The sequence below is a fragment of the Malaya genurostris genome, chromosome 2 (assembly GCF_030247185.1).
Source record: "Malaya genurostris strain Urasoe2022 chromosome 2, Malgen_1.1, whole genome shotgun sequence".
Lineage (NCBI taxonomy): Eukaryota > Metazoa > Arthropoda > Insecta > Diptera > Culicidae > Malaya > Malaya genurostris.
Genome location: NC_080571.1, coordinates 125,487,327 through 125,499,650, shown reverse-complemented (window position 1 = coordinate 125,499,650; position 12,324 = coordinate 125,487,327). Strand labels below are relative to the sequence as shown.

Below are 12,324 nucleotides of genomic sequence, written 5' to 3'. Positions count from 1 at the left end.
ACGACTTATGAAATAAAATGGGGCAAAATGGTATTAAAAGATTCCTGCGGTCATTGAATTCATTTGTAATCTTCTTTTTAGGTCTTTCTTCGTAATATCAATCGATTTTAATCAACCGTGATCAGCCTGCTTTCGAATTACGAAAGATAGTTCACCCAAATATACAACTTATGCTATACATTGGGGTAAAGAGGGTTAAACGGACTAGTACTGTCATTCTTATTATGTGTACTTGGATCACTGTAGTTTTCTACGTATTATGAACCAATATTGGTAGGTCATATTGGATCTGCTTCGGGATTGTAAATCTGAATTCAACATAAAATTATATATGTGGTAAAATTGGAGTAAAACGATGTAGCATGAAACATGCGATCATGGAGACTATCTGTTAATTATTTTTTGAGGTTATATGCGAAACATAGAACTGTCTTGTTTAACCATAATTGGTCCAAACACCGATCAGTAGAACTTTTTTTTCTGTAAATTCATGGAAGAAGATAAACATATAAACATGCCAGGAATACCTTTCGATTGGTCGAATTCAATTTTTCCAGAGTTTCACAGTTAGTTTTCGAAGTAAAGTCAGAAAAAAAGAAATTTGAGCAAAACGGGCATGATTTTGTGGATCTTCTAACTTTAAAAATATTTGCTTAGGTTTTTATAAAATTATTGTGCAAAGCCGCGTTTTTGATCGTTTTTTCCCCACTGTGCGGTGGTTGACCTGGCCAAGCAATCTTTCCTGATCCCTTTGCGCTAAATGAGACCGAAACAAAATTCGTTCTTAATCCGGCTCAAAACTATTTCAATTTGAAGTTTTTGATAGATACTTACTAAACAAAACGACTTCGGTTGTACCAGCTCCCAATTCCGAATGTAGTGGAAATAGTGCTCAAAAACTCGAAAACGAGATTCACTTGTTGTTTTTTGCAGAGATGACAAAACTGATTTTCATTAACTTAGGCTTCTAGTCCCATAGGTTGCTATAGAATTTTATTCGTATCCGGATTCCGGTTTCAGAACTACAGAATAAAGCGTGTTTAAAATTGCAAACCGTCATTTAGACTAACCGACTTCGGCTATACTAATTCTTGCATTTTCTAGATGGTTTCGGATGTACCAGAAATAGTGCTCAAAAACTCCAACAGACCTTAATCGATTTTCACAAATTTTGACTCAGATGAAGAGTTTTATGGTCACCGTAAGCTATGGAATTTTAACCGAATCCCACTCCGGTTCCGGGACTAGAGAGTGAAGTGTATTAATAATATAGAATGTGCCGATTGAGCCATTTAGTTCTGAAGGAAAATTAGAAAGGCATTATTACATTAAAAATGGTTTTAAAATGTTTTTTCTGATGCCTTTCCTTGACAGGACATAAGTCGCTAGCTAAGAGCCAACGTAGTATTTACAATTCCAAAAATTATTTTTGGGTAGATTTTGTTATCTTTCTGTGTGGTAGAAAAGCGTTCGCAGCATCCCAAATGTCTTTGCTGGTATTGTCTAAACTTTCATAAATTCTTGACTAACTTAGAGGTATTTAGGGTCTCATAATATGGAAAAGTTACACAAAAACATTAACATTATCCTAATATAATTATTCAAAATAACTTTACATAATGATCAAAATAGAAAAAAGGTTAATTGCAGCTTAGACAACGGAACTATCTCCCCGAACTGAAATGATTTTCCCAGGCAGAAGTTCGTTAGTGAATGACTGAGTGCCATCTAATAACGGCTTCCTTCTGAACCCTCGTGGTTCTTACTAATATTGCAGTTATTCCAATCCCCGATGAATGTTTCTTATTTAATATTTGGTTTTGTTAATACTCACGACAATGCTAATGGTGTATACACAGTTTATATGACTACCAGCAAAGTAAAGCCATGTTATTACATTCCACCCATTCATAGCGTACAGAATTATTGCATGGCTGGTGCTATGGAGCTGGAACATACGACAACTGGCTTGTAAAATTAGCACTCTATGCATTGAATCGCCAGATCTTATTTATCTTTCATATAAACATTTAAGTCGCTTGATTTGGTTAAATTTTTGAACAATTTTAATACATATGATCAGTACAAAATTTAAATGTACATCGTCGACTATTGGTTTTATGTATTTCCTGTCACAGGCATTTTCTTTGAACACGAATCAATCAATTATTCTTCCTGTAAATGTTTGAAGAATGAATGATCTGTACACTTAGAAAAAAATCGTGTATGCTTACGACTCTATAGACACACATAGAAGGAGCTCAATAAATAAATTTACAATTCAAAGCATATAGCTCAATTCACATAAATAACAATTCAAAGAATTCACAGCAAACAAAACGTATTTCTGCTCGTTAATAGATGTTATACTAAGGCATTAGTAACTGTTTTTCTTTTTGTCTTCACTCTATGTGTGAATAGCATTATATCATCTTCGATGATTCCTCATTATATCCTTGTTGTAAAGCTTGCTTCAGATAGAATTTTTAACAAAGACAGTTGCCTGTATTTCAATTATTTATTATTGAATTCAAGATCTTTTTTTATACAAATGTATCGTTTTCTTCATACTTTTAAGAAAAAATACGGATAAAATTATTCGTCACGGTTTCGAAGGAATTCTCGAATTTTTTCTGTAACACGGCTCATTAGGCGGCGCACACCTTGTTCGCCCATCGTTTTAGCTATCTTATTCCATCATGTCGTCATCTGATTGATGTCTTTGATAACCTTTCCCTTTGCCTTGAGTCTCCTCTTCATGATTGCCCAGTATTTCTCAATAAGGCGGAACTGGGGGCAGTTGGGTGGGTTAAGGTTTTTCGGAACAAACTGGACCCCTTTCTCTGCATACCATTCCTGAACGACATTGCTGTAATGACAGCTTGCCAAATCTGGCCAAAACATTACAGGATGGTCGTGGGATCGAATGAACGGCAAAATTCGTTTTTGGAGACACTCCTTTTGGTATAGTGCCGATGTCATTGTCTTATCTGTAACGAAAACTTTCGTTTTTTGCCACAGCTGCAAATGCCCTGCCAAATCATAAATTTTCTTGCAAATTTGTCGGCAATAACAAATTTAAATTTGGCTGGAACATCCCCCCGAGCCGTTGCCAAAGAAAATTTTTGACCTGGGATTTGCCCGAAGTCAGCCTTGACATAGGTTTCATCGTCCATCAGAAGACACCTTGGTCAGCACCTGGTCATATAGTTTCCGAGCACAAATTCTGACCACACTATTCTGTTTTATGGTCTGATTTGGCTGTTTGCTAGCTCGATACGACTTGATTCCTTCCCGGAGTCGAGTTCTCCTCACGGTACTATGGACAGCACCGAATTTACTGGCCAAATCACGGTCCGATAGATTACCATTCCTCTTAATCGTCTTCAAAATCTCACCACGCAGTTTCCGGTCGACAGTTCCACTCCGCCGATTGGCTTGAGGCTTCCGAATCGTCATCAATGTTTCCTTATACCGTTTGATAACGCGCCATACCGTATTTCTGGGCAATTTCAGCTGTTTAGCTAGCCTAGATGCAGACCACAATGGATTTTCCAAATACCTGTGCACAATTTTTTCCCTTCTTTCGGCTTCCATGTTGATTGTTTACAAAGTACAGTCGATTTACGGAATGTCAAAAATCATACGTGAAGCTGACAAAATTCCCAACACGTTGGCGCCAAGAACTTAAAAATCCGTCCACCAGGAGCGCCACAATATGAGCAAAAGTTTGTTCCAATTCTAAATGAAGCAAGCTTCACTCTCAGCTTCATTCGATAGAAAAATTGAACCAACGTTTCCTTCATTCAAGAAAAACAAAACAGCCAAACAGTGATGAGCAGTTTGCAGAAACCGATTGCCTATAGGGTTTTGGTACCCTTAAATAACTACAACCAACAAGCGTAAGCATTAACGACACAGACCAGCGGTCAAAACAGTGAAACGAAATCATGAATGTCTTTGTAGTTTGGATAATAAATGAAAAATTTAAGTATCATGCACAGGTTGGAGTGATTGCTAACAAAGCTGTTGGCATAGTGTAGCGGGTGAAGGTTAACAACATGAACTAGACACCAGCGTCTCGAGAAACAATCTAAGCGTCATCATGAGTGTCCGTACCAGCACGGCCGTTTGTCAATGAAGTTTTGTTTGTTCGTCTGTACAACAAATGTACTAAAGTGTTTGATCATCTTTGGTAGACTATTCTCGACGAGTGACACAAATGTAAAGGATTTAAATAACCTGTCTGGAGCAAATTTTAAAATATATATTCAGTGAGTCCACGTACGATACTAATGTCTACATATTTCTTGCACCAGATGTGTAAAATACAAAAAAAATGTCAATCGGGATAAAAAATAAAATTCAACAAGTTATTATTCTAAGCTATAAGGCAATTATTGATAATATTACTTATAATATTTATTCATAAATTGCAAGTAAGAATAATTGATTTTAAAGACACTCGCTATTATTTCAAATGATTGACTTAATTTATCAACGATTCCGTTAATTCGGTTGTATTGTATTGTTACATACAGCTGCTACTTAGTTCGTACTGGCATCCAAGTATTTAGCCTTTTGTTCTTACTTTTTTCTACCACAATCATCACGATGGGGACAGACAGTCCAAATGACAGCACTTGGAACAGTGAAAGACCCAAATTCAATTATCATTAAACTCTTTATTTTGTCTTCTTTTGTCTGTGAAACACAGAATGAAATAGGGGAAACAAACACGAGATTCACTTTGTATCTTCGGGCACTGTTTGGCTGCGAATCGACAAATATGCGAACCAGGAGTAATACCAAAAGAGAGGGTTACACGCTTTCATGAAGCTCCTGCTGCTGTGACTGGAGATGGATGCTTCCGGCTAAAATGAGGTGTCGAAAATGAGCAAACATAAGGGTGCCAATGTGGTGACATGAATCTAAATATCGACTATTTGCTTTGCTGTTTAGTACGACAAAAGGGGGTAGTGAGCGGGTGACTCGAGCAGTTCATTCGAATGCTCAAACTTGCTCAGGGGCGAGACAGTCCACATGAAATTGTCATGATAATGAATGCAGGGCAACGTTTAACCATGTCATCCTGTAACGACGATCACAAATTGGTCCTGAGGGATCCAACATACAGCAGACAAGTCGCGCCTCATTTGCGGTGACCTGATTTGCATATTTTATTAAATGTGAAGAATTATGTGGTTTTGTTGTTTTTAGTCATTATGACTGTTTCAGATGCTTGGGCAGATGAACTAACTGGATTACAGAGCAGTGCTTCGATAAATGTTTGCTTATTTTAACGCCTAGTTTGAAATTCTAACAGCGTTAAGTCAAACATGTTGGGCTTGAACTACCAAGCCTATGACATACACAGAAAGAAATAATGAAATTTACACGACATGTAAATCAATAGCAACATGGAATAGACAAGGGTTGAATCGAAAGTTTGATTGAAAACCATCATCGATGCAAAATTAAATTGGATTGCATTGAAATTTCAATGGATAGAACTGTATCTTTCAATTAACGCTTAGTTTTGCGATGAAATTATATTGAAAAGTACAGAATTGTAAAGTAACTTTATGTTTAAATGCCTGCTCCAAATATGTGCATGAAAATAGATGTAAAATCACAAAATATTTTTATCTGTGTAGACATGTAGATGAAAAAATGAACCTTTGAATCTATTTTAGTTATAAATCTTGGTCATAAATGATGACAATTAAGTGAGTGAATGTTTTTTTCAATCGATTGATAATGGTGATTCAATGCACAGGGTGCTGGTCTAAATGGGTGGTACAAAAAAGATCGTAATCATAAAAAGTTTTGAATACTTAGAATTGGCTGCGATGTCCAAAATGGTCAATGCGAACCAAAATGGTCAAACTACACAAACGGAATATCATACCAATGCTTTGTTTTTTTTGCATTAGAATATCGCTGACCATGTTTAGACAACGTCATTCTCCGCACCAGAGATTCTCATATCTAGTCAATTACAGTAATCTCACCGAACTATTACCGAACCATTACAATGAAATTCCGACAACGTCAGTATAGTGACAGTAACGTTATAGTAAAAAAAATTAATATAGTGGAATGAAATGAAATTTATTTTCTTGAAAAGCAATGTTTTAAACACAAAAACTCGTGTATATTTATAGCTAATTTAACGTATGATTAATGCATTCTGATATGTTTTTATGTGCTCAAAGCTTTACTTGCAACCACGAAAAAACAACGGGAATCTTTATGAAAAAAAACTGTTTTAATCCACTTAGTGGTGTAATGATGCCTATTTCATATCAATCATACTATATAATACTGTGGTATTTTTCATAATAATTTTTCTTGGATTCTTGAAAGAATAGCGGGAACCGGTTTGTTTGTTTGATCGTTATTTTGTTTCGTCTCTTTATATGACGGTACACCATTTCTAACACACTTTACCCTATAATTTCGGAACCGGAAGTCGAATTCGGATGAAATTCAGGGACTCCGTATGGGCTTATTTTTGACACCAATTAATTCAGATTGATTCGAGTAGTTCACAAAAGCATGCTTCAGTGTTATGTCACATACTCGGCTCATTCATAAGGAGGGGTACACGAAATTTCCGAAATCGAAAAAAAAAGTTTGATGTCCAAAGTCTTAGAATTGCATGGAACGTCGAGATTTAGGGTCTTCTTGAAAAAAAAATTTTTTTTTTGAAAAAATCGACTTTCTGGGACTCATCTCAGCCATCTCTGAGAAACTTGCGCGGTAATAAAACAACGCGTTTTATCAGTTACGTCACTTATACCATCATATCTCCGGAACCAAAAGTCACAGCCATTTGATCTCAGGAACCCGATCAATGGCCCGACAGTAGTTTTTATACAAACTTAAGTTTGTTGAAATCGGTTCAGCCATCTATGAGAAAATTGAGCTGTAAAAATATATTCGTGCACACACAGACACTTTTCGGTCTCGTTGAGCTGAGTCGTATAATATATAACACTATGGGTCTCCGAGGCTCCGTTCGAAAGTCGTTTTTTCCAGCAATTATAATACCTTCTATAGAAAAAGGTATTATAATTGATGTTTATCTTTAAAATTTCCGTTTAACGACAGCAAATAGAACTTTTTTTACGTTTTGCAACAATGGCTGTGTACATAATATTGTTATTTGTCTATTAGACATTGTAATGCGAAGTTTCAGTGGATGTTTGCTAGAGATTTTAATCATTCTAGTATATACAAGTCATAAGACGAATTATGTTCTTGCAGGCCCGTACCCAGGATTTCGTTTCGGGAGGGGCCCAAAGATAAAAAATAATGTTACTGGAGATTGCTTATGTACCTAATTCTCGGTGTGCCTTTTACGGGTTCTTTTAACAGACACTTTAAACTTTTCCACTGGAACTGTTATTGTATTACATTTCTTTACGTTTACTGTCTTGTTATTTCTGCAACACATGTTTTTGATTTCGGGAGGGGCCCGGGCCCCCGGGGCCTCCCCTCTGGGTACGTGACTGTGTTCTTGTGAATTTTGTAATATATGGATTTACGTCACTTGTAAATTCTGCTGTGTATGTCACAGTTCCGAAAATATACATTAGAGATTGAACTACAATTATTACACATTTCTACCAAGCATATGTATCTGTGAACGAAAGCATTCCGATGCTCGCTTGTTGTTTTAAGCAAAGAGAATTTTAGTGTGCACAAATAAATATAGAAAGAGAAGAATAACAATGTTGTATTGAACAGTCATCCGACACATGATTCCAGTACAAAAGCTATCCTCTATCCTAATTTCAAATGAATTTTCCTTCTCTAAATCGTACTTCCTCCCACGGCTCCTGATTTGAGCTTGACTCAAACATCCCAAAAACCACATCGATTATATGTTTACACTTCCTTCTTTCATTTTCATTCTTGTCTTTCCGTTGACCATGTGCAACCACTCTCTGGCCATACTTCGTTTTACCTTCCCCACAACCAACGGTTGAAATGCTATCCACTTCGTCGTTCCACGATAATCCGAAAAGTGTGTAAATATAGACACACTGTATTTTCATTTCCGGCGCCATCGGTGATGGATACTTGATGTGGTATGGTATACTTGTGAGATCCTCATCGCCATCGTCGTCGTTGTTGTCGTCGTCGTCGTTGTCGTCGCATTGTTCTCGTAGTCATCGTTGTCATTACTAGATATCTCCCAATCCTCCTGTTGTACCTAGCTGTGTGGTGTCATAGCCGTAGAAAAAGTTTAAATATACAGACAACGGTTTTCCAATACATCTCTTCCTCAAATGTAAGCTGTATTTTAAATTAAAAATGACTGTCAAGTGGTGCATTCCACGTCGTACGGTATCACTTTATTAAGATTGTATTGCTAAGAAATTCTATTGATACAACTCTTTGTAAAATGTTAATAGTGCACATTACATGAAAATAGTTTTAGACTTCAAGTTATTACTGTGAACGCACATCATGGAATTTAAAAGTTTACTATCATTCAGTTTCCATTTGCATATACGTCAATTTTATATTGCACTATTTCGTAACATTCATGTATAATCATAATAATAATAATAATAATATCTATCTGTAATCTCTAGCCAAAATAGGCATTCATCGGACTATCGATGAAATATAAAAATTTGGAAAATGAAATACAAAAATTTCGGAAACATTTGTCACACTTGCAGTTCTGAATAAAAAATGGCTATGTTTCTAAATTGGATTGGCCTCTCAATAGAAAATACATTTATAATTAAATTAATAATATCGTCCTCCAGAAATCGTTATTGAGATTTTTTTCAATCTATGTTTCAGTTATGATGCAAAAGGGTAGACAGTGCTAGTACAAATATTTTTTTGCGAAAGACAACGACCCCAAGCTTTAACATGCTTCGTTGAAATGATGGCAAATTTATTTATAGTCGTTTGATTTACAAAATCTGTGCAATTCAATAAAAACCAGGGTTCTTTAACATTTATCTGCATCTTTGAAAATCTTTACTATGAGTTTACGTTGTGAAACTCATTTGATTAGTAGGTTTATTTTTTTCATAATTTGTCTGATATTTTTCCTAGAATATTCAACGTCTTCTACGTTGGCGGCTAGGAGCATAAAATTTATTTGTGAAAGCAATTATTCAGATTGTACTCGTTCGCGGTGTTCATCGAATGGTTGTAAGTGTATGAGCTTACTTTACGAATTTTTTGCTCGGTTTCCTGAATAAACACGGATAATGTTTTTCAGTTTCATGCGAATCAAAAATTATTCATATTGAAAATAACTTTGTTAGGTCACTAAAAATGTTTCATCGAAGAGCCGTACGGAAAAAGTCGGTAGATCTATGGTGCATTAATAAAATGCGTGTAAAATAGGTCATGAAGAGTGAAGTCTAATGACCATGTCTGGAATTGTTCACATAGTAAAAATTGTCTTGAAAACATAACAAACTGTAGGCAAAGGTAGAGTATTCTCAGGTGGTAGGTTGTAGACAACTATCCTTATTTTTGTAGAAGCGAACTTTATTTGAATATACAAGATAGCAGATATACCATGCACTGAATACTTCAGTTGAATTGTTCTTTTTTTATGGTCATCGAGTGATATCCCTTTTGACTTTTCTATGCAAAATTTACGTACCGTTCGATTGGATCGGATGCATTTCTCAAAGCCTAATTTGAATAATTTTTTTAATGAAATTTTTGCGTTTTCTCATTGCAGACATAACCAACCGCCTCTTTCTGGTTCGGGGGCAACCTCATTAACACCTCGACGGGGTGAAGCGCCTATGTCGCCAACGGATACGGACTCCGATTCTGATATCTCTCTTGGCACTCATTCACCTATTCCAAGCATGTCCCTCCAGCACAGTCCCAACTCATTGCCCGGTTCCAGCGAAGACCGACTCAACGACGAACGGGATCGAGAAAAGGAATTTCGTAGCTTTGCGTCGCTTCACACGTTTCGCTTCGGAGACCATCTGGCGGGAGGATTTTTACCTGGTACGTAGGTCACCTTTCCGAGCTTAGGTTCAATCATAGAATGTAAAACCCTGACTCCATTTCTATAAAGACTACTTTTTCCCAACTATTAAAGTTTACTTTTGCTTTTATTCACAGGCTCGTTCAACAACAGATTTATGCCTTATCGTCTCGGTGACAACTCGCCCCCGATCAATACTCATTCACCTCCCATAGGACTGACACATCTTCCAATCACGCCGACCGTGCTGCGGCCACAACCTCATTTACCATCGTCACTTTCTGTCACAGCTCCGACGGCCACCACCACGTCGATGAGTGAATCTCCCAACAGCAACAGCAGTGCCACCACCAGTTCCATCAACAATAGTGGGCTGGGGGTCAGCAGTAACACACCTCTGATGGCACCAATGTCACCGCTCAGAATACGGGTCAGTTCACCGACGCGGCTCAACTCGGATCTACTACAGCACAGTTCGCACCATCAGAGCCTCATGAATGGGTTGAATGCGAGCGGAATTGTACGGATTGTTCCTAACACAACGACCAGTCTCCTTCACCGGCCATTTTCGCCGTCACCGAAACCGAAAGAGACGTCGTGATAAATTTTATTGTTGCACCATCTGCCATCCGAAAGTTGTTCCGAGTGCGTAATTCTTACTAGTTGATTAATGTAGAAAAGGAACGAGTGCTAAAGCAAAAGCTGGAACTAAAGCAAATAAATCTCCTAAAAGTTGTTACTAAAGCCATAAAGATAAAGCAAATTGTATGCTTTTAAGTAAGACATATTTCTATACGAAAGCACTGGTTTGGTAAATTAGATTTACTTGGAAACTTTTGGCAAAATCGCGTCATATTTATTTCACTTCTCGGTCGATGCTACATAATGTAGCACAAAAGAAGAAATAATGCTCCCTTATGTAAACCAGGAAACTCGAGCAGTTCTGGTTGTATGTTGGGCGGACCAAATACTAGTTTACCAATACTAAGAAACTAGCCCGAGCGCACACAGTCGTGGTCGAAGAGCTGCAGCGCAGACGTACTAACACTTTGGAACACGATTGCTGGCAACACTGCGTGCGACATTCTCCCATTGCAATGTGACACCGAATTTTCGCTGTAGAAGCTTGTGAGCATTCCATCATTGAGTTTCTCCTAACTTGCACGAGCACAACCTGTTCATAGTCATTAAAGTTTAAAAAACAGGAAAAGTATCCACGTCACAAAAATCAATAATATGAACGTTCATAGGCACTAGTTTAAGTATAGAAAAAAATATTTAAATTAAATTTAAATCGATCTATTGTATATACTATGGAGGATTAAAGAAAATAATGTAAGCCCAAATATCACCTCACCGTGCTGACTTGCGAACCGCGTATGCAATTCGTGATTTAAAATTAAAAACAGAGCGAATAACACATTAAGGGGCAACTAAAACAGTGCAAAGGATATATTCGCAAAACACGTAAAGTGCATATCTATACGAATATAATGCTAACAAAAGAAAATAATTGACCTAAAGTAGTGCTAATTACTCATCGACTTCGTGCCACCACTACCAAAACAAGACACATTAGGCATTTCTCTTTCCCACATACAATCCATCGTTTGAGTTCATCCTTCTTGAAAAAGAAAAACAAATAACGACCCACATTTTGTGCACATTTCACAATGTGCCGCGAAAGAAAAAGTTGAAAGTAATGGAAAGGGAGAAAACAACTAAATTTATATATCGGAACGTTAAACAGATGAGCGAATCTAGCAAATGCACAATAACCAAACATACTCCTGATGATTCACAATCGTCATGAACCTCAGGCACAACTATGAAAAAAGAATAATAGAAGCAAGTCTGGTCAAGCGGGTAGGCAAACTTATTAGCACACTAGTAAAACACAAAATACTTTTACAAACTGCTGTCTAGATGAAAACAACACTTCGCGACGTTAAACCAAGCAAATGCTGCATCAGTGGAAATAAGTAGTTCACAAATATGAAATAAAAACATGAAAAGGAATACGAACAAATTTATCCACATATATTGTAAATAAATTGCTGCAATCAAATTATATTAATTATGATGATAATAAATTAATTAAACTGAATGACTTGTAGTTTTTCTATCTTTTGAACAAGCCTGAACACAAAGTGAATGCAAGTCAAAGACTAAACTGTTGTGATATTGAGTTGCAGTTGCAGTTGAGTATGGAAATAATGTAGCCTCTTTCGTATCACCAATTGCAACGAACCAAGCATCCCTGTCAATTTGAACGGAGTTGTGATAAAGCCTAATTGAAATAACATATTTTACATTTCTTATTTCACCATCCG

General features: G+C 36.7%; 1 protein-coding gene across 1 annotated transcript in view; it reads left to right on the top strand.

The window, feature by feature from the left end:
* LOC131432533 (homeobox protein SIX3) overlaps nt 1-12,098 on the top strand; it is a 107,709-nt gene extending 95,611 nt beyond the window's left edge. The window contains exons 4-5 of the mRNA XM_058598867.1: nt 9,731-10,011; nt 10,129-12,098. Of these exons, the coding sequence (XP_058454850.1) occupies nt 9,731-10,011; nt 10,129-10,592 (745 nt within the window). The 3' untranslated portion in view covers nt 10,593-12,098. The remainder of the gene's footprint in view (nt 1-9,730; nt 10,012-10,128) is intronic.
* The last annotated feature ends 226 nt before the right edge of the window (nt 12,099-12,324 follow it).